General features: G+C 32.5%; 1 protein-coding gene across 1 annotated transcript in view; it reads right to left on the bottom strand.

Annotated features, from left to right (window-relative positions):
• LOC124361032 (NK1 transcription factor-related protein 1-like) overlaps window positions 1-12,474 on the bottom strand; it is a 41,812-nt gene extending 29,338 nt beyond the window's left edge. Inside the window, exon 1 of the mRNA XM_046815069.1 lies at window positions 11,433-12,474. Within this exon, the coding sequence (XP_046671025.1) occupies window positions 11,433-12,169 (737 nt within the window). The 5' untranslated portion in view covers window positions 12,170-12,474. The remainder of the gene's footprint in view (window positions 1-11,432) is intronic.
• Window positions 12,475-27,756: the final 15,282 nt, after the last annotated feature.

The following is a 27,756-nucleotide window of genomic DNA, read 5'->3' as shown; positions in this document are numbered from 1 at the left end:
AAGCGTAGTTTATCACATCATTATACAAATATATATTTTGATTAAAAACAAAGTTACTAAATCCAGAGTTGTTATAATACACTTTGACTGCATCCAAACAAGCGTAAAACTATTACATAACACGTAAATTAGTTTTGGGATAGTTTTAATAACTATCGTGAGATTTTCAACTCATGTTTGTACTATTACATGCCTTTAAATATGGCTATCATGCGTCGTGCAGACAACAAAATGATATATGTCGGCATCTATTTGTCTGTTGTATAAGTAACCTAACTAAACAATGTGAAAATAACTATTGAACGTGAGTGGTTTTCAGTTACATACACTAACACTTTATATAATGTGATATGTTTGTAGTAATCATGCACGCGGGTTGTTTCGAAAAATCTGCATAAAAGAAATTTTTCGGGCTAACAGAAAATGTATAAGATACAGTAGAAGAAACCATTTCAACCTAACTTTAGTTATATCGCCGATTTTCGACTGTTTCAGGCTTCTTTTCCTAGTCTTAATCTTTACATTAGTACTTAGTTTTAGCATGTTTCCACTATTAGAAATTGATCACAAGAACGAATTGATAGAGTATTGATATTGCAGAATACTTAATAAATACTAGTATTTTTTATATTATTACATCAAGTAATAAATAATGGGTTATTACACACTTGACTATATATAAAATACAGACAATGGATAAGTATGATCATTTAGTCATTTGTTTACGTAATTTTCATTATCAACAAGAGTACTGCAACTTTATTTATTGAGAGATCTAATAATAAAATTTTGTATAATATATGTAAAAATAAACAATCTAAGTGGAATAAAGGTAGCCTCTGAAACATATTTTATGAGGTATAATATAAAATTGCGTTTGATCCTTTAGTATAAATACATTTTATTAAAAATTGATTTTGATTGTTAGAATTGTTAAAAATATCATTCAAAGGACTGTCTAGGGATGTATAATGCAATCGCATTGTTCTGTGTGTAACAATAGAATACTGTTATTGTCAACGGTCTTGCAAGTGTTAAACACGGTTGGCACGGCACGGACCATTCCTCTTAAGTGGAGCTAATTTCACTAACTCTCCATTAAACCACGTTAAACTCTGTATTAGTTGTAATGCGTGAGCCAAACGTATATCTGGAGTAATATTAGAGATAAAAAAGAAACAACATGAACCCCCTAAATCACATAGTGGGAATATATTTAATATGTTTCATGAGATATGTAGCGTACAGAGTTTTTACAAACTGAACATTCTGGACTTGAACCACATTTTCAATGTAAGTCCATAGTACATGGTTTTAAAGCACCAATAAAAAATATTAAATTAAAATAAAATAAATACATTTAATATATAAATAAATAATTGTAAAATATTAAAATATTATTCATTTTATTTTCAAAAATAAATAATAGTTTTAAAGTGGCAGACTAAAACATACAAATTAGGAGTTTAACGAAATACCCGGCGTATTATACACCTTTAAAAATAGAAATATTTGGTCAGAATATTCATCTTTAATGAATATCCTTTAAAATTAAATGGCACATGAAAAATCTTTCCCAAAGTTTGCATAACTACAAAAAACAAATTTTTAATAAGTTTAAATAGTTATCATTTAAAAGATGTAAATAGAAAGTACCATTGATGCATTATATTGTGTGTACCTTAATTTAAACGCCTTTGGAAAAAATGTTGTTATATAAACAAAACATTTTCTGTATGTAATAGTTTTTAAGCAATATGCTCATTATAAAACTTATTTTTAATATTAAACATTACAGAGTATCCGGCATTATTTCAATAATTATAATCACTGAATTTTCAAAAATAAATCTGTGTCCGATGGTTTGAAAACTCCTGTGAAAGATTTAAAACATATTATTCATACTTCGAAAAAGATCACAAGAATTGTCTCAATATTTATACCTGGGATCTATTCATAGGTCCTCGGAAAGACATGATCCGTTTGTCGTAAATTATAAACGTACAAAGCTAGGAAGATGTTGAGTTTTACTAAGAATATTAGGTAATAGATCTTTTTGAACAATACACTTTTTCATGTATAAGTTGAAAACTCTGCTCCTTTAAATGTATACGAACTACAGAAAAACTCCTGTCTAATTACAAAATACTTATTATTGGGCCATTAGAGCTCTTTTAAAAACTATTTTTTCAATAAAATGTTTTATATTTTTATATAAAAAATATGATATTAGAGACTTTTGATATGTTTGCTACTGTCAAATTTTTAAATTTGTTACTGAGAGATTTCTTATTTTGTTTTGTTTGTCCTTAATTTTATTGTTATTTAAATAAAATCTAACAATAACTTATTGTGCATTCACATTAGGATATTGTGAAGGTAAATATTGGGTGTTTTATGTTTTAATATTACAACCTACATGCAATTTAATAAAAATTCCCAGAACAAAAAGAGAACAGTGGTTTTTTTATATTGTCGTATATAATTCAGAATTTTACCGTTCACTTACGATTTTGAAGTGATTATTTCTCTTTGTGAAATATTTTATGGTTGTAAGTTTTATCTACCGACAGACTTCGAACCCATAAACTACGGAAGTGGCAAAATTGAAACGAAAGTATGTAGCTGAGTAGAGTTTACAGGCATTTCTTGCGGTTAAGAGGCACACAAACTCTACACTTAGAAAATTGCAATTTTATATATTTATGTATCTAACACGAGACTAAATAACAGCAAGACGAACAAGTTAAGTCATATATTGTTATTTTAAACATGACTCCAATAACTAATAATGCTTGGGAGGCCGTAGGTTAAATTGGAAATCAATAATATTTTAGTAACGTTATCTATTGTCATGCATTTAAATATTGTATTATAAAAGCAGTATACTAATTGGTATAACCATCATAGACTTTGAAGGAGCATAAGATTTTGAGGCAAATCCTAATCAAATCTCATATTTTTAAATGAACATACTATAGTCATTCTGATCACTTTTATGGCTTAGGGTGGAATTTACTGGTATTTCTAAAGTAGCGTATGGGAAAACTGATAGTTTTCATTATTTTTATATACAACTAGCAGTTACCCGTGGTATCGCACCCAATTTCGTAGGGTTTGCACTTGTATGAGCAATTTTGTTTCGAGTAAATTGTATTTCCGACGCCAATATTCTTGCCACGATGAAGAAAATATGTTATAAAGTATATATTTATGGGCAATTTATTTCACTCGGTTCTTATTACTTTTAATTCCATAGTTGATTTTGCCTTGTTTCCCGATCAAGAAAATATACATCACAGATCATAGAGCCTACTTCTGACAAAAAATAACTAGATGAGTTATATAAGTCTTTAAATTTAAAGCAAAAGTTGCATAGTAACTTTGTCTTTTATATCTAATACTTAATACTCGCTAAAAGTTTACAATTGAAAGAAAATTAACAATTACATTGTTTACGTGTTTCTTTCTTTATAAACAAAAAACTTTAATATTTTAGAACATTTAGATTTTAGCATAGTTCCTGCTGACTGCTCCAATGGGGGTCTTCTGAGACAAATTTGATTTTAGGACATTTTCTAAAGTAGATGAGTACCTAATCGCTGAAATCTAAAAACAGCGTAAAAACTAATGGTTAATCCTTGTAGGAGAATGTACACACTATAAATGTAAACTAATTGAAAATAGTGGTTAAATTAGTTTAAAATGTGGCTATGCTTTCATAAAACTATGTTTACACGGGAAAATTTAATTACATTTGACAGGCTCTTTCAAATAATATGTTACAACCTTAAATACCAAGATGAGATTTTTTCGCTACTTTAAAAACCAGTGGGGCGTATCCCAGAGGGATTTTGGAAATAAGAAAAGGCCTATATGCATAGGGTTTGTAAGAATGTCGCGTAAAAGTAAAACAAACAAACAAATGTACTTTAGAATGTGTTAAATTATTAGTATTAGGATGTATCTCTTTACTACTTTTACTATTAGGATGCGGCTTATATATATCTAACAAATTTAGTCAACTTAAAATAATAGATATTAAAATTTAAAATATTTATAAAACAAAGAATATATATTTTTTGTTTTTTATTTACTTTACAACCTATACGCTAAATCCGGTTAGAGTAAAACTTGAATTGGAAAGGGGTCTTTTTAATAATCCTTAAATAGATGGTAGTTGCTGGAAAATAATGAGCAAAAGAATTGCGCTTGCAAGTGGAATCATTAAACAAACAAGTATTTCATTTTTCAATTGTGATATTTGGCGTTTGAACAATAATAACACTTTAACTGCTCCTCTATACTGAGTGACATAGACTACTCCCCCACTATTCTGCGCGGTAAGGCGCAACGAGTTAATAAAGTCAGTAGTTAATAATCTGGTTGATAATAATTAATTAATCGGTTTGGCAAAACCTTTCAATCATATTTATATAACTTTAAAGATTTAATGTTATATTCATACCAGGAATCGTAAGAACATCCATGTACAATTTCATTACAATAGGTTGAATAGTTTACTCGTGAAGGAAAAACAAATAAAAAAGGCACTTTCGTATTTGTTATATTATTAGGATTCTTAGAATTTCACAATCAAATTATTAAAAGAGCATAGAGAACAAAGTTAATATTTTAAAATGAGTAGGTCTTGATTACCTTTCGTAACATTTACTTCAAAATAAATTTGATTATTTATTTACTGGTAATTGTTGTATTTACTACCAGCACTATCCATTCTGATAGACATGGGCAGATTCCAGGAGTCAAGTCTGTGACAATCATCAACCAATCAAGGATTACTATACCAATTACATGGTATACTTTAGATAAAAATAAAAAAAATTAATAAATAAAATTTTATTTTAGAATTGTAAATGGATAGGGAATAAAAAATAGTAAATTTATATTGTAATCCAGCGGCAGGCACGACGCGCTTGGAATCTGGTCTAGACCTGACTTGATGGCAGTGATTGCCAAACTATAGTCTACAGTGGACTCAATCTTTTGTTAGGGCTTGTTCACATGAGCGCGACGTGTCGCGCGACACGCCGCGCGACAGAAAAATGGCTTCGTACACATTCGGCGGCCGAATGAGCGGCAGAACGGGCGGCCGACAACTAGTGCACTGCCGGTATGGAAGTGGAAGAGGCAACATGTCTCTATATTTTGTACTGGTGTATTGCTCTAAATATAAAACTAGTACTTACCCAACTGCTTTTTCTCTTCAACTGTGCTTTCAGTTTTAGAAAATATATCTACAACTTCCTCCCACGCAGATCTCTTTAAAACCCTGTTCTTGTAATCTGGACTTTCAAGATCCCACAATACTCTTCTCTTTTCAATTTCATCAATAAAACTTTCGGTGTCAAATGGGTCTTGCTCCATCTCCATATTCACTCACCAATATCACTCACTGGACTCGGCATGTGTACGCTCCAATACAAAACAAGCAACTGAAGCCGCGCTAAAGTCGCGCGGTTGACGCGTATACTACGAGTCGCGCGACACAACTAGCGGCAGGTTCAGCGGCGCGGCGCCATGTGTATGCTGCCATAGTTATATGTTGTCTTTTAGTCGCGCGACGTGTCGCGCGGCACAAGTCGCGCGACACGTCCGCGCTCATGTGAACAAGCCCTTAGGCGGCGAACCTGCGTTGAGAGTGATTCAAACAGGCCTGCAGGAACAGGAGCGTAGTCGGTGCAGGCCAAGAAAACACGCTCTGCTTCCATTCCGAGTTGAGAAGCGATAGAGTAAAGTCTTTAGTGCGAGTTTAAAAGTAGTGTCGGGCGTAGGATCCGTTGGTATAGATTATTTTAATACCGAACTCCAAGACCTTCACGACCAAAGAGCTAAGTACTTTTGACTGAATTATTAAATTTTTCTAAATTTGAAATTTGAAAATTTAAGAAGTGAATTAATTTGAAATTGGAATTGAAATTTGAAATTAACGATCAAATTCTGTTGAGTGTGGACTAATATATATCTAAATTGTAAAGGAGTTATTTATTTAAAGTCAAACGTAAAAATTAATTGAAATTATAGGGATTCTAGTTAAAATTAAGAGCTGCAGGTGCTGCACCATATCCTGTAGGAACTTGTGAAAAATTCCTGTTGAGAACTGTTTAGTTTTGTTTGAGAATTTTATTTTAAAGAAGTTTATAATTTTATTTTATTAGTTTTTGAGAAGAAGCCTATTTATTTTATTTCATACAAATTTATTCAAGATTATTATTTTATTTTTATATTTTATACATACGTATTTAGAGGACAGTGAGCCCATGTTAAATCGAAAGTGCCTTGCCTAAGGAAGTAGTAATTTTAAACTATTGTGCAAAACATTGCTTGATGGAATATAAGGTTAATAATTGACATTTGAATTAATTTAATAAACCTGAATATTTCTAAAAAGGTGCAGTTTCAATTTCCACCAGTATCTACTTATATCTTATGAGTTCGAGACTATTTAGGGTCATCATAATAAAAACAAAAAATTTTGTATATTAACATTTAGTATAATTACCAAATGAGATTATTACCGGTTGATCTGTAAATTTTCTGTACCTCCCAGTCAAGCTGGGAAAACTCCCTGGGAATATAATTAAATCTAAATAATATTAATGTATTAAGCTTCAAAGCCTTCCGAGAAAATATTATTCTGATTTTAAGCTGTATAAAAATGATTACAACTGAGGTGACAAATTAACCCTTCGGAGACAATTTGAAGATACAAAAAAAAAAAAAAAAAAAAAAAAAACAAGTTAAGCTTAACGACGCTATTTTAAAGCGATTTACAGAGGGTCTGGAAAATAGCTAATCTTAAGAATTACAAATCACATAGTATAATTACCTTGAATTTAGTAATTATAAAATGGACCTTCACAATACGTGTCCTTAATTTGTAAAATAATATGGAAATGTCTTATTTTTATGATTCAAATGGTATTTAAATCTCAAACCATGGCAACCATGATAAAACATTCCCGTATAAAACTATTTATATTATAATATAGAGTATATTTACTGTATGTACTGCTACACTAATTGTGTTAGCTAATTTTTAATCGTGTTTTTTTTTGCCGCCGAACGGTTAACGTCCGCGCATAGACACGGCAGACACATGGCGATAAACAAATGTAGATATATAAAATACGAACATAAAATTAAATAATATTTACAAAGCACGATATTTTGTTTCTTAGGTTGTCTGTCTAATATCATGTTTTAATGCACAAAGTACGACAAAAACATGTGTTAACAATCGGTATATAACTGTCGTAATAACGAACGACCGCACATAAGGATACATATACTAAAATTAAACCTAATTTCTTTATTTGAGATTTTAATATTAGCCTACTAGCAACAATAAAGACTCTAATGCAATATTAAATATTCTTTTTGGTTACAGTTTCAAACATACTGTCACATGCAACAACATGAGATGTATCACAGGGGTCACGGTGTAGACAACATTTTTATAAATCTTTCATACAGCAAATTTATATAAAAGATTTTGTAATTTTACTTATTTTATCACGAAGATCTTCTAATTAGCAATTTCTCAGAAGCAAGTATACTGATATCGCCATGCAGTCCGTCACAAACGACAGCGGAAGAACCGAGTATTACTGTAAGTTACGCTTCATTTCTTTGGAATCGTCTAGAACATCGTAGTGATTTAAGTGTGCACCTGATGAGACAATGAGAGTACCTCACTGGATCGTAGCTGAGTAACCAACTCCTACGTAGCCTAGGTGTCTCTCATGACGAAACGATGTAAGGAGTTCGTTTTAAACGTCTTCATTGCCAACAATTATGGATCTCTGCAGACAGATGTGGACTCCAGATTCCAGTAGTCAAGTTTATGACAGTGTCATATTTCAGACACAGCACTAAGAGAAAGGTGAAATAGAACTAAGCTCAACATTCGTATTGAATCAATCTCACCAATAGCTGCGTCATGCGTAAGGTGGCATAACTCCACCCTAGTCGATATTGAGATAAAGTATAATTTGCTGGAGAATGTGTTACTTTAGAATTATTATAGGCCTACAATTTTCATTCCGCATGGCCTTGCGGATCATCTGAGGTCTCGGACCGTCATTACAAAGAGTTGCAAATAATATATCGCTCAGTTAGCGTCTTAGCATTTCCATCTATATTAAATTATAATAGTATTAATTTTAATAATTACAATATTTTAAATTCCAGGTCATAGCGATGATAATACAAAGTAAAATCAGTTAAGTAAACAAAAATATTTTGTTGTAAATTTGTAAATGTCCACTTCTATTTTTTTATTATGTACCCTTTTTTTAATAGAAACAGCTTCACTTTTAATATTACTTAATATAAAATTTGGTCATTATCTGGTAGGAAAAATTAGTTTAATGAAGTTATCGAAATTATGTTAATATGGGCTTATTTATTAGCTACGCTTTTTTAATAATTATTATTTATTCATATTTTATTCACGTTATATCAATGACATGATATGAGTACAACAGTGTTTTATATGTTACATTTTATAAAATTAAACAAGTTTTAAGAATAGGAACCTCAAATCATTATTATTTAAAAGACCACGATATTTCCTTACTTTGGTTGTGTACATACAGATTTTGCAAACATTAAATTTGATTAACATCCGTTATTAAATCAACCCGTTTAGGATTATTGTACAACTTTCGCTACACCAGAAGTTCACCCATCGCCAGGCGGTTGAAAGTTAATTATTTTTTCGTTATAAATAGGTCAATTTTCAAAAACACGTTATTATTATTGTCTTTCTTTGTCAACCTTTAAGTATTATCGTAAATTATTATCTATTTAGATTAAATTTAAGTATCTTGTTGACATCATATCGATGGAATTTTGCACATGTTATGTTTTTTATTTGATAACTAGCAAACGTGTATTGTTAAATTTGCTACTTCGTTGCTTTCTTTAAAGCTACTTGTTGTTTTTGATAAAATCTTTATTATAGTTATTATTTCATTTATGTAAGGTCTAAGCATTCTTCGTTGTCATTTAAGTTATGGTTTTCTATTAGTCTTCAATACTGATTGATTATTACTTTTTAAGTACAATACTGTTACTAAGTTTGTCTAATGTAATTGCATTGCCGTTGAGAGTTAAATAAGTAAATAAATAAATACATTTTTTACGCCAGACAATTTTTTATAGAAACAATACTGATAAGTAGACTATAACAGTAACAAGGAGTAAAATGTAATTACTTTTAGGGAATTACTTATTTCAAAATAGTAGATTCGTCAATCTAAGGGTGTTGTTCACTTGTTTTTTTATTACTACCACTATCGTAATTCATCATTGGCAAAGTCATGAACTCACAACTAGTATCACAACGAACACTTTGAGAACGTCGCGATGTTAAGACTATTACAAGTTGGTCGTTAAAAGAGATGATCGGTAGCCGTTCATTGCCAATACTCGCTAGCTCTCTCGTTCGAAATGTGTAACAGTCTGTTATTGTATTTCGACTTTAAAATAAAGTATGTGGTTGTCTGTTATTTTATTTATCACCCCTATGGGTTCCAGATAAACTTGTCATTCCGAAAAATTACTAAGCACGAGGCTTGTCTTGTTTGTACTGTATGTCAGCTGTTACCTAAACATCAACAATACTCCCTGGAAACGCCTGTGGTGACAATGTCAGACTCCAGACGCAGCACTAAGAGGAAGGTTATATGGAGCTAAACTCAATATTCGCAATGAAACAACCCTTCTCACCATAGCTATGTTATATGTAGTTGTAATAGACTCACGCTTTATCCAGAAATAATGATAAGGAGAGCTGTAGGAACAGGAAACCGCTCCGATGTACTCTACGGCGCTACAGTAAGAATTTGGTTTCAGTTATTTCATAAGTTTAGCATCGAGGCTATAATTATAATGTGAAAACAAATCATATCGCATTAGTACTAAAACATGGTACACAGTAATTAGTCGCCAGTGATATATACCTTACATCTGCTGTAATATACCAACATTATATTCTATTTTTGTTATGTAATAAGTGTCGATTTTCATTTAATTACAAATTTTATATTAACAAAGTAAGATTTGCATCAATATATTCAAAGTTTTCAATGGGAACTCGTTCGTTTAATAATAATTTATAAGTTAACGGCACTTCAAAGTGATACAAATTATGGTTTCTTGTCTTGTAATTTAAAATGTGTATATTCTTGTTTAAGATTAAATAATTATATTACGTTTTATAACTGTTAACAAAGATTAAAAATTCAATGCGTTTTATTGAATTTTTAATACGCATATGAATATTTTATAATTTTAGATGGTAATCCAACTTTCAGAGATTTTTAATTATATTCAATTTCTCAACGAGATTGTTTAATAATTTTGTAAAGACAATGTAGTATGTACTACCAACTTGCATTTTAAAGTATTAGGTATTTTCATGTGATCATGTAGGATATATAATAAAGAAAACTCCTTTTCTCAATATCATACTATTTGGTTTAAAACTAAATCTTTTTTCGTGAATATAATTTAATAACATTTATAACATCCAATCATGCAATGATGCTGCTTGTCTATTAGAACTTAAACAGTATTATAGAAGCCAAAAATTAGAGAGTATCTTTTTTATGGAAACCCCCTAAATCGTCTTTTATATAAAATATAGTGAAGAAAGTTAATAAGCAATTACAAAATAGCTCGTATAAAAATTTTAAAATTTCTAGACATAAACATTCCACGATCCAATTTTGTTGTAGACTATTAATGTGATTTCCTGGATTATAAAATTGCAGTACATAAAACTTATTTTTGAGTAACTAGTTTTGTAAATTTAGCTGTTGAATGTTGCACGGTTTGATGGTCAATTCTAAAAAAAGATATATATACCATAAAAATATATCACATTTCAAGCAATTAAAATGTTTAAACCATTCATATTAAATCATACACTTAAATATTCCACAATAGTATGTTGTAACAAACACCAAACCTATCTCTATTACTTAATTTTTAACTTTAGATTTTGTTTAAACATAGTCTAATAAAATATTTTAAATAACTGGTAAAAGATATAACATTTAAATTAATTGTCTACATTAAAAAGATTTTATTCTATTGAAAAACTTGTTTTTAAACGTTTTAAATGTAATATAACTCTGTTCATATTTACACACCACAGGTTTGTATTGAAATATTTTCTTTATTCGGTGGTACACGTATATTTGTAATGGAAAGTGTAGATTAACTCTATAGTCTCACACAGTCATGAGGAATCATATAAGTTGAAGGTTAGTATATTATTAATCTATTAACTTATATAATTCTTAACACAGGCCAATGAACTATATATCATTCTTTGATAGAAAGTTTTAATAAACACTATCAGGTTTAATGTTTCAATTGTTTAGTTTAAAGTTAGCTACAGCATGATTGAGTAGTTGGCAAGAAAGGTGTTACCTGAATGGTTGAGAAGGTCAGGGGAGGAGTCCAGGACATCCAGCGGCCTCCACTGGCTCTGGAACCTCGGCCTTATAAGCGCGATGTCCTTTTCCTTCCCCGTGAACTTAGTGGGATCCAGGATATTCTCCACGGAGAAGGCGAGGCGGCGGGGAGGGTCATCGTTCGCTTCGGACACCGAGGATGGACTGGAGTTATCCAGTTGTCTCCGGTACGCCTTGTCCCCCGAGAGCATCGTGTGGTGATGCAGACGGTTAAGGAAGCGATGACGAGACGTGAGGTCGACCGGAGACCCGAGGTCGTCGTCCACGTTCAGGAAGTCCTCGTCAGAACTCAACCTGTCATTGCGGTCCTCCACGTCCATCGATTCTTCCGATAACCGACTCTTGGAGTCGTCCGGAGTCCGGCACAGTCTTTCGGAGTCCTCTATTTCCTTCTTACTAGAGTCACTCACATCGTCTCTTACTTTATCACTCTCAACGACGTCCGTCTCCTCTCCCGTTCCTTCTTTTCCGGAGTCCTTGGTGTCCTCGGATCTAGACGAAGGAGGCCGCAGGAAGGCCGACGAAGGATGGTGGTGGAGAATGTTCCCTCCGTTGGCGAAGTTGAAGGGTCTTCCCGAGACGTTCTGAACCGAGGAACCGTTGGACGCATCGTTCGTGTTCTCTTGCAAGAGTCGCTGCATCATCATCATAGTCATCATTGGTCACTTTAATACAGTTCACTGTTAACGAATTCAAACATAGCACAAAATTAAATTCACTAAAAGCGGCCGTTTCTATTTACATCCACAAGAATACCAACACATTCCTGAATTTTGTATAACTCTCACATTTACAACTAACTAGATTTTAGCTTTAAACGTTTATTAGTTTATCAACTACTTGGTGACACGCTCGAGCCGTTAAGTCTCCGGGTCGCAAACTCTTCCACCGGAAAAGGTAAACATGATGCCGCCCCCACTCAGTGCTCAACTCTTTGCTAAATCATCAACTGACTGAAAGATGTTCGCGGGTTAAAGCTGGGAATAAACTGAACCGGAGCGGACACATGTGACAGAATGATGGCTCTAGTGGAGGAGGGAGCGAGAGACTGACGGGATTGGCGGAGAGCGCGGCGCGGCCGCCCGCCATTGGCCGGAGGGCGGGGCCGGCATTGTTTATTTAACCCACCCTTAGAGGGGCTCTATTAGTGTATGAAGAACCGCGGTTTCAAGAGTGTTCTCTTCTCTAATTTGCCGACCCAATGTAAACTAAGACACATTACCCCTCTCCCTCCCTTTCCACCCCTAGCCCCTTCTCCTAATTACACTATATTAGCGGATAAATTAATCACAATATTCGGCCCGAAGCGGAGTCGGTTACAAGCGAATTCTTAACAATAATTAAATCCTTCCCGACATTAACCCTGTTTATACTAATTTGTTTACCCCCAAGTTACTGATATTATAACCCAAGTTTTGCTCGCTCCAAGTTGCTTCATAAATTATATTATCCGTTAGAGCGAACCCGCCTCGCTGCTTGCACAGTTTTGCTTCACTGGTTCAACCTCAAATTTTAGTTAGGTTTGGTTATTTTTCTGGCTTCTTTAGTGCGCTTACGGTTCATCAAACGTAGCATTGCTTAAAAAGTGCCTTTGAATCTTAATAATTTTTTTCGAACGTATAAAACCAGCTGTTATTTATTATTCTAAACATTATTTAAATTATATAATTATAAAAAAATATTCACAATACAACTAATTTCCATACTTGCCATTTACAAAAAGGTTACAATCTTAAGAAACAAACACGATTATTTCATAGGCAATAGTAATTAATTTATGAAGATTTAATAATCTTTAAAAATTAAAGATTGCTAAAATAACCCACGGAATTTCTGTGGGTTATTTTAAAACCAAACCTACTTTCACCACGGTATCAATTTGATTTGCATTAAAAATCTATATATATATAAAAATGAATGTTTGTATGTTTGTCCTTTATGGAATCGTGAACTATTGGACCGATCATGATGAAAATTTGTACGTATATGTATTTTTCCACGGAGAAGGTTTATAAGCTATGCCCATCCCTTTCCCGATTCAGGATTCCGCCCCACTGGTTACAGAAATACCCATAAGAAATGCATTGCAGCAAACATATGTTAACGTCTTTTCAAATTTTTAATCAGCTGTTCTTTGTAAACATATATTACACTTATAGTTTTAAAGCATAGAGTAAGCTTAAGAGAAACGACAAATTTTGTTTAAACTGTTTTTGCAATCACTGTTAAACATAGACTTTACTATCCAGATAATACAATTCAAATTTGACGTAAAAATTCACCTTTAACTGCAATATTTATTTAATATAAACCATGCTCATGCTTGATCAGAAGAGTAATGCAGATATCATAATTACTATCTTACGTTGGCTACAAATATAAAGAATGTTATAAAATCAACCTTAGTTGTTTTTTTTTACAGAAGTATGGTTCTCAAAACTCCGTGTGTACATATTCTCTCGATCGAGACAACAAAGCAAGCTCAATCGTGGCATCGGAGATATAACTAATTTAATCTAAAATTTATTATAGTAAAAAAAAAATTTACTAAGTAATATAAGGACTTCGGTTCTTAAGATTTGCGTGCGAAGCCGTGGGTAACAGCTAGATAGAGGCAGGAATATGGTACATACCTTCATAATACGCCCAAGAGGCTCACGATGGAACGACTATCAATTATCTCAGCAATGTTTAGAATGTGATAGAAAAAGAATAAATGAATATAGTGTACTGTTTTTAAACGGGAAATTGCGTGCGAAGCCGCGGGCAACTTTTGCAAAAAATTATTGAAATGCGCAGCAAAGCGCGCCGTGCCCGCTAGTTATAAATAAATTTCTTACTTGACTTTTGAATGAGTATGGTTAAGAGTTTCATGTGATAATTTATTTTTGTTAAAAGATAATTTAAACAGCTGGGTACGTGTTTGGAAACATATTTGTTCTCAAATTCTTACAGGGAAAAATAACGGATTTAAGTACTAACCATTGCTACTGAAATTGAACAACATTCTGTACGTGAATTGGTTACAAATACATACATGCTCTCAATAAATATACTTACCTATATACTGTATATTTTTTAAGTTGAATATTTTACTGTGGAGATGAATCCCACTCATTCAAAGAACAAAATTTGTATAACTTAATTTGTATTTCCATAAATGGTTCACCTATCAATATATGGAATTATTGTTGTTTTCTACGTATGGTTTTCTATTGTTTTTCTAGAATATGTCAATAACATTTGTCTATTGGTTAGTACACGTTTTGTATTTACGTCAAAGCCAAATGCCAATAAACAACGCGAACCATTCAACGGCCTTAGATGGAATGTTACAAACTAGTTGGTTTGTGTTACGTGCTCATTATAAAAGAAATTTAAAATATTTGTCATACATTTGTAATCCAGCCCCGGCAATTCATGTAATACCATAACATGTTTCAAATAACAAATCTTCACCTGGCCTATTGGATGCTGAGATTTGAAAGACAGCTTCGATCGAACTGTTTGTATTAAAATATTTTGAAAATATTCTAATTCTCACATTGTAATTTGTTGAAGCCCCCGAAACCGCAAAATGTCCATAACTAATAAAAGATCTCGAAATAACTAAACCAAATTCCGAAATACTTTGCTTATTCAAACGGTTAAATACTTCGATAGACTGGAAAAAGCTCCTTCTGATGCAGTCCCATTAGTGTCGAAGAATTTCTGTGTAGATTTAAAAAAATTATTAAGACGTCTTTATTTCTTAAATTAATATTTAGGATATTTTTATGTGATAAAATGTTAGGATTGTGTGTATTATATCGTTCTATTTGTATTGTATTGTATTGTATTATTTGTTCAAAGTAAACCTTGCCACTTATCGTTTTTCATTACCGGTCTCTAAAGGTTCCTGAAAACACATATTATGTTATGTCTTACACGCTTAAAATACAAGTTTTCTCTCCAGCTTCCACACAAGTGACACGATAAAGGGAAGGATAATGAGTGGGTGAACCCCCCCCCCTCCATAAAGCCCCGAAACATTAAAACAATATACATACAACACGTAAAAATACGTATCAATTTAACTTGTTTGAAATGAAGCAGGTAAATGTTTTGTATTTAATTAGAGCTATCTAGTTTATTTAAATTTATATTTAGTCAGAGTTATTCCATACACTTCAGTTTGGTGTGCTCATCAATCAGATTCAGCCCCCAAAACCAACTACTAGTTGCAACACTGTTCTACATTACTGCAACTCGAAATTATTTGTTAAAATTTTGTTATTGACGATGGATGGTTTGTAAAGATAATAGGATTTCAGACATTTGCCATATTTGCAATGCTAACGATGGCAAATACCCGATACCTATCCTATTAAAAAGTTCCTGAAACCTCATAAAATGTGAGAAATCACTGCCAATCTTGCAAGTACTCACGAAGAAGCATGTTTGAACTCCTTCTTAGAGACCATTAAAACGTTTATATTCATTTTAATAATACAAAAGCAAGAATTTTACCTTCAGGAACATGCATTACTCCTCTAAACTAGTATTGTTTACGAAAGTCTTCCAAGTAACTTAAGAAGAGATTTCGATGGTGGCTTCGTTTTTGTAGCCACGGAGTTTCCTTCCTATGCATAGAGCACTGAGGCGAAATCGGATTTTAAGTTGGATACCGTAATGATTACCATTAATTTTAAAATGTCTGTAGCCTAAGTATGTTGTCATACATAAGATCACCCAATTTGTTGTGGGCTATGTGCCTCCGAACAAGCAGATGTAATAAAATGATAAAACGCGGATTCTTACAATGTAGGCTATATAGCTGAATTCATTGATGTTCGAAACATGTCTAAATCAGGTAAGGGAGTTCTTGGGGGGTAAAGGGAGGTAACGTTCTTGTAGAAGCTACAAAGCGCAGAACCGTATTAGGGCTGCCAGTGAGTGTATTGCTGTCGCATTATAAACTCTAATTGCACATTAGTACTATGCACCTTTACCAAAACAATCCTTTCATAACTTAGTTTTGCTATTAAAATAGTACTTATGTATAGACCGAAATTAGTTATACACATTGGACATTTTCACAATTCCTGGACTGTATCGTTGTTGTGGTTATTTTCAATTCTTACTAATTTGTAAAGTAATGATAAGAATAAGTAATAAAGAAAAAAATTACTTTATAATTTTAAATAATAACAGACCATAATTATACGAGTATACTTGTTATATAATCGTGAATATTATCATTCAGTCAAAATATAACATTGACATCAGAGTGTTTCAATTAATTATAAAACCACAACTCCCAGAGAGATCGTAAAGTTATAGAAATAAAATTGTAATAAAAACATAGAAACACACCAATTTATAGGATAAAATTGAAAAAATGTCCAAAAATGTATAGCTTTTTAAGAATAATATATTTTACTTTTAATAGTATAAAGTTTGTCTCTACAATGAAAGAAAGAATGGAGGGGGTATGTTATATTATGTTTCTAATAACTTTAAAATACAAATAACGCGTCTCGTACGTTTTTAATATGTTATATGAGCAGTCGAAAACATTGAATAGTAAGATAAGTGTGTTAGTTATAATAAAATCACATAAAGTAATATGAGGTTATAAAACAGCGACTTTCAGAATCACAACTAAGAATTATTTCCTCGATAATGTATACAGGCATGTGAAATTGGACTAGACTATATAAAACAAAAATTTGTTTTGAATTAAATTTTGTCTTTAAAATTGTGAAAAAATTAATATTTGGGGTTCCAACGATAAAAGAGCTCTCAAAGAGGTAAGCTAATTTAATTATTTAATAACAATCTTGACGTTCTTGAATATAAATGACAATATTATATTTTTCTATGTCACTACTTAAATTAACGAAAAGTGATAACAGCTGGTTGTTCGGTACATGTTTCTAAGTTGCTAGACATTAGGCTGGAACAGTGGAACATTGTGAGGGTTTATGCTCAAAGTTGTTATTCGAAGCTGATGCTGATGCACTAACCACGTATAGAAAACTGAACAGAAAACTTTAATTCAAAATACTGCACCAAAGTCAAATTATTCAGAGGTCAAGTACTGGCTCATTACAAAAAAATTAGTAAGTAAATAAAAGAACGAACTAGTAAAAATTAACAAATTTTACTTCATTATTTCCTCCAACACTAAACAATTTGATGTATTGCGAGCAACAACCTAAACTTTTAAAACACCAAAAATCAGAATATACTCTTATAGTTTGTCAAATTAATAAGTTCTTCTGAATCTAAATAAATTAAATGAATTGTCTTTAAAAGATAATATTTTAAACTTCCAAAAAAATGTATATTTCTCACATAATGTGATTTGATTAGATGTCATGCGAAATGGCTCACGGAGAATCTTCTTGATACTATGGGATGTACGTAGGGCTAACTAAAATCTCCTTATCCACCAAGCTCAGTTTCATAATTACTGAGATAAATTTAATTGTGTAATAAGACAAAGTAGATGTACTACAGACCTCATATCACATAAAAGGCTTTTCTGAAAGTCTTTGGCTCATTTCATCCTCGAGATATCATCCTAAGTTATAAGCTTTGCTAAGTGTCAGCCAAACCTCATTGAGAAATTCCCCCTTCTCTATGTATTAGTACACATTAACCTATTCAACGGAGTATTTACGAATGGATAAAACGTAACAAAATCTGACGACAATCGATCCAAGAAACGTCATTATAAGATTTTAACTGACATTATAAAATTTCAAATTACTGTACTCGAATTTTTTTTCAAATTTGTTTATTTGTTACAATTATCTCGTAACCATCTGGTTATCCATAAGAATACTTTTAACTCCAAGTCTGATGGAGTAACTCACACGGTTATCAAAATCGATATTGTGTATGTAGAAATGAAGCTTCAAACCAAATTAGAATTCTATAAGGTCAATTCCTTCTGGAGATATTTGTTCGTTCAGTTTATTTTTTCATGTGGAAGTTCTGATAGATAAACAGATAGAATGAGACAATTAATTAAAATGTTACAAAACACTTTACTCCTGTATTTTTATACAAAATTAATATTAATAAAATAAGTAGGAACAATTACTGTGGAATTCATGATGCGTTTAAGAGTCAATAGTGTTTTAATATAACTTGTACAAACAAATCTGAACCTTAAAACATTCCATGGATAATGGATATCTTTATAAGTTTGGCCACTGGATTTACATTTTTAGGATAAGGTACAAGTTTAAAAACAATAACGAAAGATCAACAATAAACTCTCATCAAGAAGGAAAATATTGAAAATCTACAGACAATGAGTTTAATACAATTTTTGGCTTAGAACTATCTTTGGCCAGGGGATAATTCTGGAGACGGAATACGTTCGTATTTTTGTGAGAGAACACTTACTGTATAATGTGAAATGAAAGAGTCCTATGATAATTTAAAAAGGTGAGTAGTAGTTTTTTTTCTTTTCTATTTTTCGTTCCATAAAATTTAATTTGGATTGTTACAAACATTTCACAAGCATAATATGCAAATCTTTCCAGCCATCCGATTGATTTAATGATTCGGTGATGCGCTTATCAGCTCACAGCCTTTCGTTTTTGTTTATATAGATAAAGCATATAAAAATACCACAATTTGTTAAACGTATTTTAAAGCATTTGGTTTGATTTATTCATTTTGTGTGGTAAAATATTCTTTAAACATTAATATCGGATTCCAGTGAACTGTTCCACTTTTTCGAGAATCGTCGATAACTCGATACCGCTGTATGTCAGAGTATCCATGTAATGAGTATTGGAATCAGTTCAAATTGATCATCTGGTTATAACTTAAAAATCTTTCTATTAATATCCGATATAGTTGTTGTATCGAAGGACGCGACAGAACGCGTATGAAGAGAAACGATCATCGAAGAGACGGACAGATTTCTATTTGATCTTTGATCTCAAAAAATGTTTTCTTTGGACCAAGAAGAAATGATGTACCAAGTTTCAAGACTCTGTGGCATACATATCCAGGTTTATCACATGGACGAGCAGACAGGTGGCTGCCCTTTAATCTCTTGACCCTAAAATAAATAGGGTTCTTTTTGGGCCAAAAGGAAATTAACTGTGAAGTTTCAACTTTAATAAAGTATTTGCAGCAAGGAATGTTTACGGAAACTTTTGCAACATTAGAAGCAGTAGGGCAGAGCCCTGAGGTCGCAGAGAAATATCCTTCCTCGGTGTGCCTTTACAGCTCAAGATTAAGCTATATATTTAACCAAAATATTATTTAAATCTACAAAATTTCATGTTTCATGTTTATAGTTTTTGCACCCGGTTTTATCACTGGTGACGATGACTCAGTCAGGAAATCTTTTATATACATATTTTAGATCTTGAGTTGTAGTACCCTCTCTAGCTCATCGGGACTTATTATTTAAACATTGCTAAGGACAAAAATTTGAATTTATCATGTGACAAGATGACTCGAAAAAGATTTCATCCGTAGACTGAAGATGTTCATTAAACTTCATTTCTACAGAGGCAAGAATGAGTAACGGTCGTTAGTATGTTTCTACTGGACATACACAATCAAAGAACACATCCTTCTCTATGTAGAAATGAAGTTTCATGCAAAATTAAAAGTTTACAAATAAAATATTTTAAAAGATACCTGCCTGATACATCCACATTTTTGTTTATTACGTTTGGTTTAACAACAGTGTTTAAATAATAAGTATATACGAGTACATTAAGTCACTAAAATATGACGTTTTATGTGTTGTGGTAGTAAGCTACACGTGTTAGTATGTGAAATGTTAAAATCTCGTCTTATTTAATTTATACTCAATTTGCTTACAAATCTATCTATTCTGTTATTTCGTCCTTCCCATCATGTTTACGAATAAGACCACAGTACAAAATGTTCACAAACGCTCAGCCAAACACCACGGAGCAACATGCACCATCATCTAGAAGCTTCATGCAAAATTTGAAGTCTATAGATCAGTTCGCTTTCGATATATCTAACGGACAGGCAGACAGACAGAAATAAAATTTTCTCAGTTCCTCCAGTAATAGGCGAAGTATCACAAAGTTTCGTGACAGTCTCCACGAAGGGATGCAATATTCCTGACCATGCTGTTCATACATACATTATACATTAGAATTCTAGTTTAAAATTAATGCACAATTTCTATTTTGGTTATGATTTATTTAATACGGAGTAAAATCAATTAGTTTTTCTATCTTGCATGATTTAAGAACTATTTGTTCTTATAATCCTTCTCATGTCGGTATATTATAAGGTTTCAAAATGGTCGTTATACAAAGTTTCAAAATTAATGCCGATATGTCAGCGCCTCTACTAGATACTAGATCGCAAACAAAATCGATTAAAACTAATCCAGTACAGTAATAATCGTGTCTCCAATAACTTTTATGACATTTATAATCACACAAATTCACCATTAGCCAGAAAAAAAGAAAGTATAGTGGGTTTTGTAAAATGTGTTCCTAAAAGGCATTTGAGAGGATAAAAACAATGTAATAATAACGCAAAAATGAATAACGGTGGCGGACAGAACATTATACCAAAATATTTTTAATACTAAATGGTTTTTTTAATCATTTTTCTACGAAAATATTTGTAATCTAAAATTTCTAAGGAACCGGTAGTAAAATTAAATATCTGTATTGTACCGGAAAAATACTTTAAAATGTCGTTAGTATAACGAATTAAATAAAATATCCACTTACCAAATCCAGTATTTAAAATTTCTTCTCTCATTTAAGCTGTAAAAATGCTATAATTTAGAACACAACATGCACTGTCTGCACATTGCCATTTATTAATGAGGAACAACAACGCACTAATATAAATCATGCAGCTAGTCAATAATTGGAAACTAGAATATCATTACGAAGATTCCATTATCGAAATCAAACATAACCTAACCAATTTCACGGCGATTCTTAAAACAGCAGCGGCCAAACGTGGCGAATGGCAGAAACAATCAATGAGTTTGATTAAAGAATAAGTAATATTTGATGACTTGGCCAAAACCGAAATTAGATTAATCCCAACAAATGCAGAAATCCGGGGAAAATTAGTCCAGCTGATTGCAAGAACCACAAAAGGTGGACAAACAACGAGTCATAACCAACCAATCCGATACAGAAAACCCACTAATTGAGTTGTAATAATTAATGCGAGCGCACAGATAATGAAATGGCAAACATATTAAAAGCGGCGGTATCAGCGTGCGTAATTACAGTTTATTAATTTCCATTGGTTATTTGCTAATGTATTAATTATGCATTTCCTAATTATCTCTTTGTTAATTAGTGCTAATGAATGGGCTCGGAGTCGCTAAGCTGCGGGGTGAGGGGTGGGAGGGTTGCAGGAGGGGGGGGGTTGTAGATCAATATGTTGACACTAGCTGATGCTGGTAATATCTGTTGATATCATGGCCATGTGTTAGTTTATGGAGTTGATAAAGTGGGTTGGATGCATTGTTGCCTTAGAATCCGCCCATTTCATGTAAGTACGTTTCAAATTTAGCCTAACTTAGTTCAACATGATAATTTTATGCTCATAGACATAAAAAATGTTTATATACTATTTACTTATCTACTAATATTTGTAAATTTTAATAATTTATGATCTTTTTTTACTTTTAAGAGTTTTTCATTCACCTAATACCTTTAGTATCGTATAATAGCTAGCAGTAAAAACAAAATTGTCTGTACAATATTTTCTATTTTTTATCTATGTAAACTCGGTGTACAACAATTACTATGGAATGGAATGTAGTAAGATGTGTTATCGCTTAAAAGATATGAGTAAGCACATCTAACCGATAAGAAACGTTACCACTATATTTAATATAATATGATCATCTAGGATGGTACCATACATAGATCAAGATCTAGATATTTAATTAAAAAAACACCTAAACTGTTAGACCAACTGTGGAAACGAATAATCGTCGTTCTGTCTTTAGTTGAACACGCCAACTAAGAATATTGTATATATTAAAAGGTGAATTCCATTGAATCAAAAACCATCTAAAATACAAATCGTGGCAGTATAAAATTAATTCTCAAAAAACGATTCTATTTACTGAAGCCAAAACATAATTGACAAAAGAAAATTCAATAGTCTTAAAGCTGATCTAAGGTCTTCATCTTGTTACTGTGTAATATACCTCATTCACAAGTAAAACGACTCACTTGGTCAAAGCTGTAGACGGAACCACGTCTAATGCAAGAGCAGAGATCGCGGAGTATATTATGTAGTAGAAGTGACAAGGATCATTTGAACGGTTGGTTTGCCGACCTCCCCTAAACGGTCACAGATAAGGGGGTGGGAGGGGGTGGCCACTCTACTGGAAGGGGGGGTTTGATTTAATCGAAGTGAAGGACCCTCTTGTCCGAGAGCAAAGCTGTGGTCCTCTCCGCTGCTCAGGTCTCCGTACCAAGGCATGTCAGCGTGAGAGGCCCGCTGGGAGTAGAGATTCAGGCTCACTAATCCTATCACGTACATGATAAAGATACCGGCTGTTAATGTATTACAGACACGAACTAACAGCGACACGAACGTATGTATTAAAAGACAAATTCTAAAACACAAATGATCGAAAAAGTATGAAACAAATCTTTTGGTATATTATTATTATAAATCTACCTTGGTTAAGTAATTATAAATTTATCTTGACTTATTCATATTTATTTCTTCAGGATACAGGAGTAACCTCATTTATATTTAATAACGTATCACTTTAAGCTTGTAAAATTAATAATCATTATTTAGCATTGACAATTTCAGAGTACTGTTGAAAAATCGATAAATCAAACAATTTTTGATTTATGGTTTCTCCATAATCTATGGATAAAATTGTTACTCCCATTTTTATTATTCACGTCTTTGGTTATGAACATTAAAATAATAATCCTTACTGTTTACTACCCTTTAAGCATATCTTTCTTATACCACAGACTGGAAAACAAGCGAATATAAGACTTGACAATAGGGTTGGTGAAGAACGGAATAAGTGTGTTTACACATACTGTACATAAATTCCACTTAATACTATGACCCATAATCAATATAATAATCAATAGCTAATAAATGAATTCGAGAAGATGGCTGAAATAGTTGGATGTGAAATTACCGAACATTTTTAATAAACATGGATTTATTCCAGACTTATACTATAACTGATTTAATGTTTGTAATAAACTAAAATAAGTCAACTTTATACTTAAATTGTTTCAAAAACTAACGATCTGAGATAACCTACTTGTATATTTGTTTACTGAGTTTGAAATAAAATCATTGATATCTTATCATTAAACGGACTATCCAAAGAAAGACCCGTTTAAAGAGTAGTTCTTTCCTTATATTGTATCCGTATAATAACATTTTATATAATACCTTAAGATGGTATAATCTGTAATTGGCTCTGTATAATCTATAAATTATTTATAATTTAAGACACGTACTTCTTTTCCATAACTCCCTTGAAGAAATAAAATGGTGTTATTATTTTTTATTCTACGATGAATTATAACCATTTAAAGAAGTACCTTTCGATATTTAGTAACCATGCCCAAGAAATATTTGTTGCAGTTAAGGATGTGAATTTTACGGTATTACGACTTTAGGATTAGAGATTGTATGATGTGTGGTTTACAGAAACCACATTTTATCAATAAAATTTAACTTTCAAAGAAAAAAAAATGTAATTAACCACTTATTAAGGAAAACATTGATTCAAAATAAACACCATTTGTAATTTATACTAAAGAACATTTAACTTTTTTTATCTAGGCCTTACTTCAAGATGAACCCAATTTAAACGCCCTCGTAATAATAAAACTACGTTTATGTTTTTCTTCATTGAGGAAATACATCTAACACAGTTGTGGCTAAATAATTCTTTAAATTCATGAAATCTTCACACAAAAACAGCATCAGCTCATTCTACGTAGGCCTGTTGGTAAACGTAATGTGTGCAGGTGTTTCCGTGCTTTCTTTTGAATATCCTGTTGGTTGGTCTATGAAATGACAATTTAATTAAAGTAATTAATTGAGTATTATCCAGTGATTAATGGACAAATTTAGAATGTCAGTAGTTTTGACTATGATTCACACAAAAAACGAAAAACATGGAACGGGCTAGAGAGGTAAACAACGCTGAGATATGAGCAGTCAGCACTCCCTTTCCAGCACTCAACATATGCAGTTTTCCTGTAAGTACTCGTATGTCCGAGAGGATAAAGGACGTGACTTCTGACATGTAGACAATCGTTATGTAGCCCAACTCTGGCAAACAGGAGGAAGATGGCTTGCAGAAGGCTTTAACAAGAACAGTGTCCATGTCTTGCTTCAGATATATCCCTGAATTTCTGTTAATACTAGATAACAGTGACAACTCGAAATTGGTTACCAGAGTCGAAATAACCTCCAATTCCGTCAATTCCCGTGATTTACTTATTTTGCTGAAGAGCATACCTCGTTATTCTTTGTTGAGGAGTTGGCTGAAATTTACAAACCACCCTGACTGAGACGCTACCCACCCTGCTTGCTTTGATAATGTCTAGAAACACTTTTATAATTACATTTTGAATATATTTAGTTATTAATATTGATTTCTTGCCTTGCTTTGTTGGGTAAGCGTCATTACTAAGGGCTTGACAGGGCGTTCTTAAAATCATATCGTATGTGTCTATATCTGCGATAACTCTCGACAGAAAGATCCTAGGAACTTGAAACTTGGCATAAAGGTTCCTCTTGGTCAAATTCTATTGCTTTTGGGCTCAAAAGGTCAAGGGAAAGTCCGTCTGTACGATAACCCATTCGTTCTGTCGAGCCCTTCGTACTCTAATACTCTAAATTTTGTATTCATTTTCATCATTATTATTTTTTCTGTTAAATGATTAACAAATCTTGTTACGATTGCTCAAGATTTTCTTGTTGCTCGTAACGATTGTTCTTGCTGTTTCATATTGCTATTTTGTTATTTCTAGTATTGCAATTATTGTCCTAAACCGTTTATTGTTTCTGAATTTTAGTAACGGTACTCCATTATACAGAGCGTCCCACAACTGTCTACAAACCTTTTCAGAGATTATTGCTGAGCCGAAGACGAATCAAAATATCATATTCATGCAGTTCAAATGGAAACAGCAGATCCCTTTATAATTACAATGTTGCAACTTTTTGTCATATGTCGGTTTCAGTATATTGACGCATAAAGATTTTATGAAGCCGGCATTTTGAATGTAAAGCTTGTAAAAATAATATTTTTCAGTAATTAGGCCTTTGGGTTATAAATATACATACCAACTTTCAACTTATTACAAATAGACTCTTGGAGCAATTGGAAAATTCTTTAAATATTACTAAATGTTAATAAAAACACTACTTTTTCCAAATTGTTTATTTTTTGGACGAGGCCTTTTCCTTTTTTGTGGAGTTGCCTGAAGATGAAACCTTTGGTTTCGAAAGGCCTCTTCCTAAAAATAAACAATTTGGAAAAAAGTAGTGTTTTTATTAACATTTAGTAATAATTATTACAAATAGACATGTGAAAAACAAAATGATGGCTGTTTGGGTAATTATTGAGTTTAAGAAATTTATAATAATTTGAGTTAATAATATCTGAGAAGTTTAGCAGAAAGTTCTTTGACACCCTGTAGATAGAGGTGACTTTAATTATTACTATATTACGTAACTTATGTTATTATATTCACTGGCCACGTTTGGTATTTATGTAACGCTATGTATGGTAATACTTAAAATGGTAAAAAATAAACGAATAAATATCAAGTAAGGATCACGCGAGCAAGAATTTTGCAAACCCTATCGTGGCGACCGGTCTTTAGTAGTGTATCGGAACAAATGGAGCGGTTCACACGAACAAGTGCGAGCTGGCCTATCGCAGCCGCCCACAGATTGCAGACGCGACTCGCAAACAACCGCTCGCCACCACTACTCCTGGCGAAGTGGTAGTGTATGGGAGCTTCGAACTGTTCACCGGGCTGCCAGCTTCGCAGTTGATCCCCAACCCTTCTCGAAATATGGCTTCAACAGGAGAGGAGACTCTTGCTTTCTGGGAATTCCTTGTCCGAGTCCATGGATAAGTTGATAACTCAATAACGTCGAAACTTTATTTTATGTTCACTGTGATGTTCATATATTATTTAACTTGTTTGCAATATTTTATATGATATTTATACACTACTAAATAAAAAGTTTGATTTATTGTTATTTGTTTGTTTTGTGTCACTTATAATCGGATATATTAAGAAATATACTTGTTTTTACGAATATAGTTTACCTGATATTTTACTATCGTTATTTATTTTAAAACTATACACTCCTGTGCAAAAATTATTGCACCATCTTTAAAAAGAAACATTTATTCAACTCTAATTTCAACAATTGGTTTTAGTATCAGTAGTAACATAGAGATAAGGAAGAATACTACAAAAACAGTTAGGGGAAGTTCAAAATCCAAAATTTTGTAATTTCCTTATTTATGCGTGGTACAAAGGTGAAGCTGGAGTTCAGTTTTATCTTACAGAAGTTTTGTGAGCATTCCCTCTTCCGTGTACAGAATTGTGATTACCGCTGAGTTTCGATTGTAAAAACGTTATTTTTAATCATGCCTCGCTATTTAAATGCTGCTGAAGCTACCCTGGTAATGTCTTTAGAGGAAAAAGGTAGTTCGTACAAGGAAATTGCAGAAATGTTAGATTTGCATCATACCATACAATTCTTAGAGCTGTAAGACGGTTCCAGAAAACAAGGTCCAATGAGAGAAGACCAGGATAAGGCCGGTCTAGGGGAACAAACGATATGACAGTTTTTGTATTGTGAACGCACTCAGAGACAAATTCATGGCCAGCACATCTCTGAAAGGACTGGTTAGTTGTGTAATAAATGTCCACAATTCGAGTAGTGCGGTGAGGAAACGCCTTCATACAGCTAGATTAACCAGCAGGAGCTACAGGCCCACCGTGTTGCTCTACTTGCATTTGCTCATGATCATGTTAACTGGACTATTAAGCAATGGAAACAATTTTTGTTCACCGATGACACCAGAGTAAGTTTAAGAAGTTGATAGATTTACGCAGGTTTGGAGAAGAAGTGGAAAGAGATAATATCAAGTTTGCTTTACTCAAATGGAGCCTTTTGGAGGTGGAGGTTCTGTGATGTTTTGGGGAGGAATAAGTTTTGAAGCTCACACAGC

This window comes from Homalodisca vitripennis, chromosome 4 (assembly GCF_021130785.1).
Source record: "Homalodisca vitripennis isolate AUS2020 chromosome 4, UT_GWSS_2.1, whole genome shotgun sequence".
NCBI classification, from domain to species: domain Eukaryota; kingdom Metazoa; phylum Arthropoda; class Insecta; order Hemiptera; family Cicadellidae; genus Homalodisca; species Homalodisca vitripennis.
Note: the sequence above shows the minus strand (reverse complement) of the source record. Positions and strands in the feature narration are given on the sequence as shown.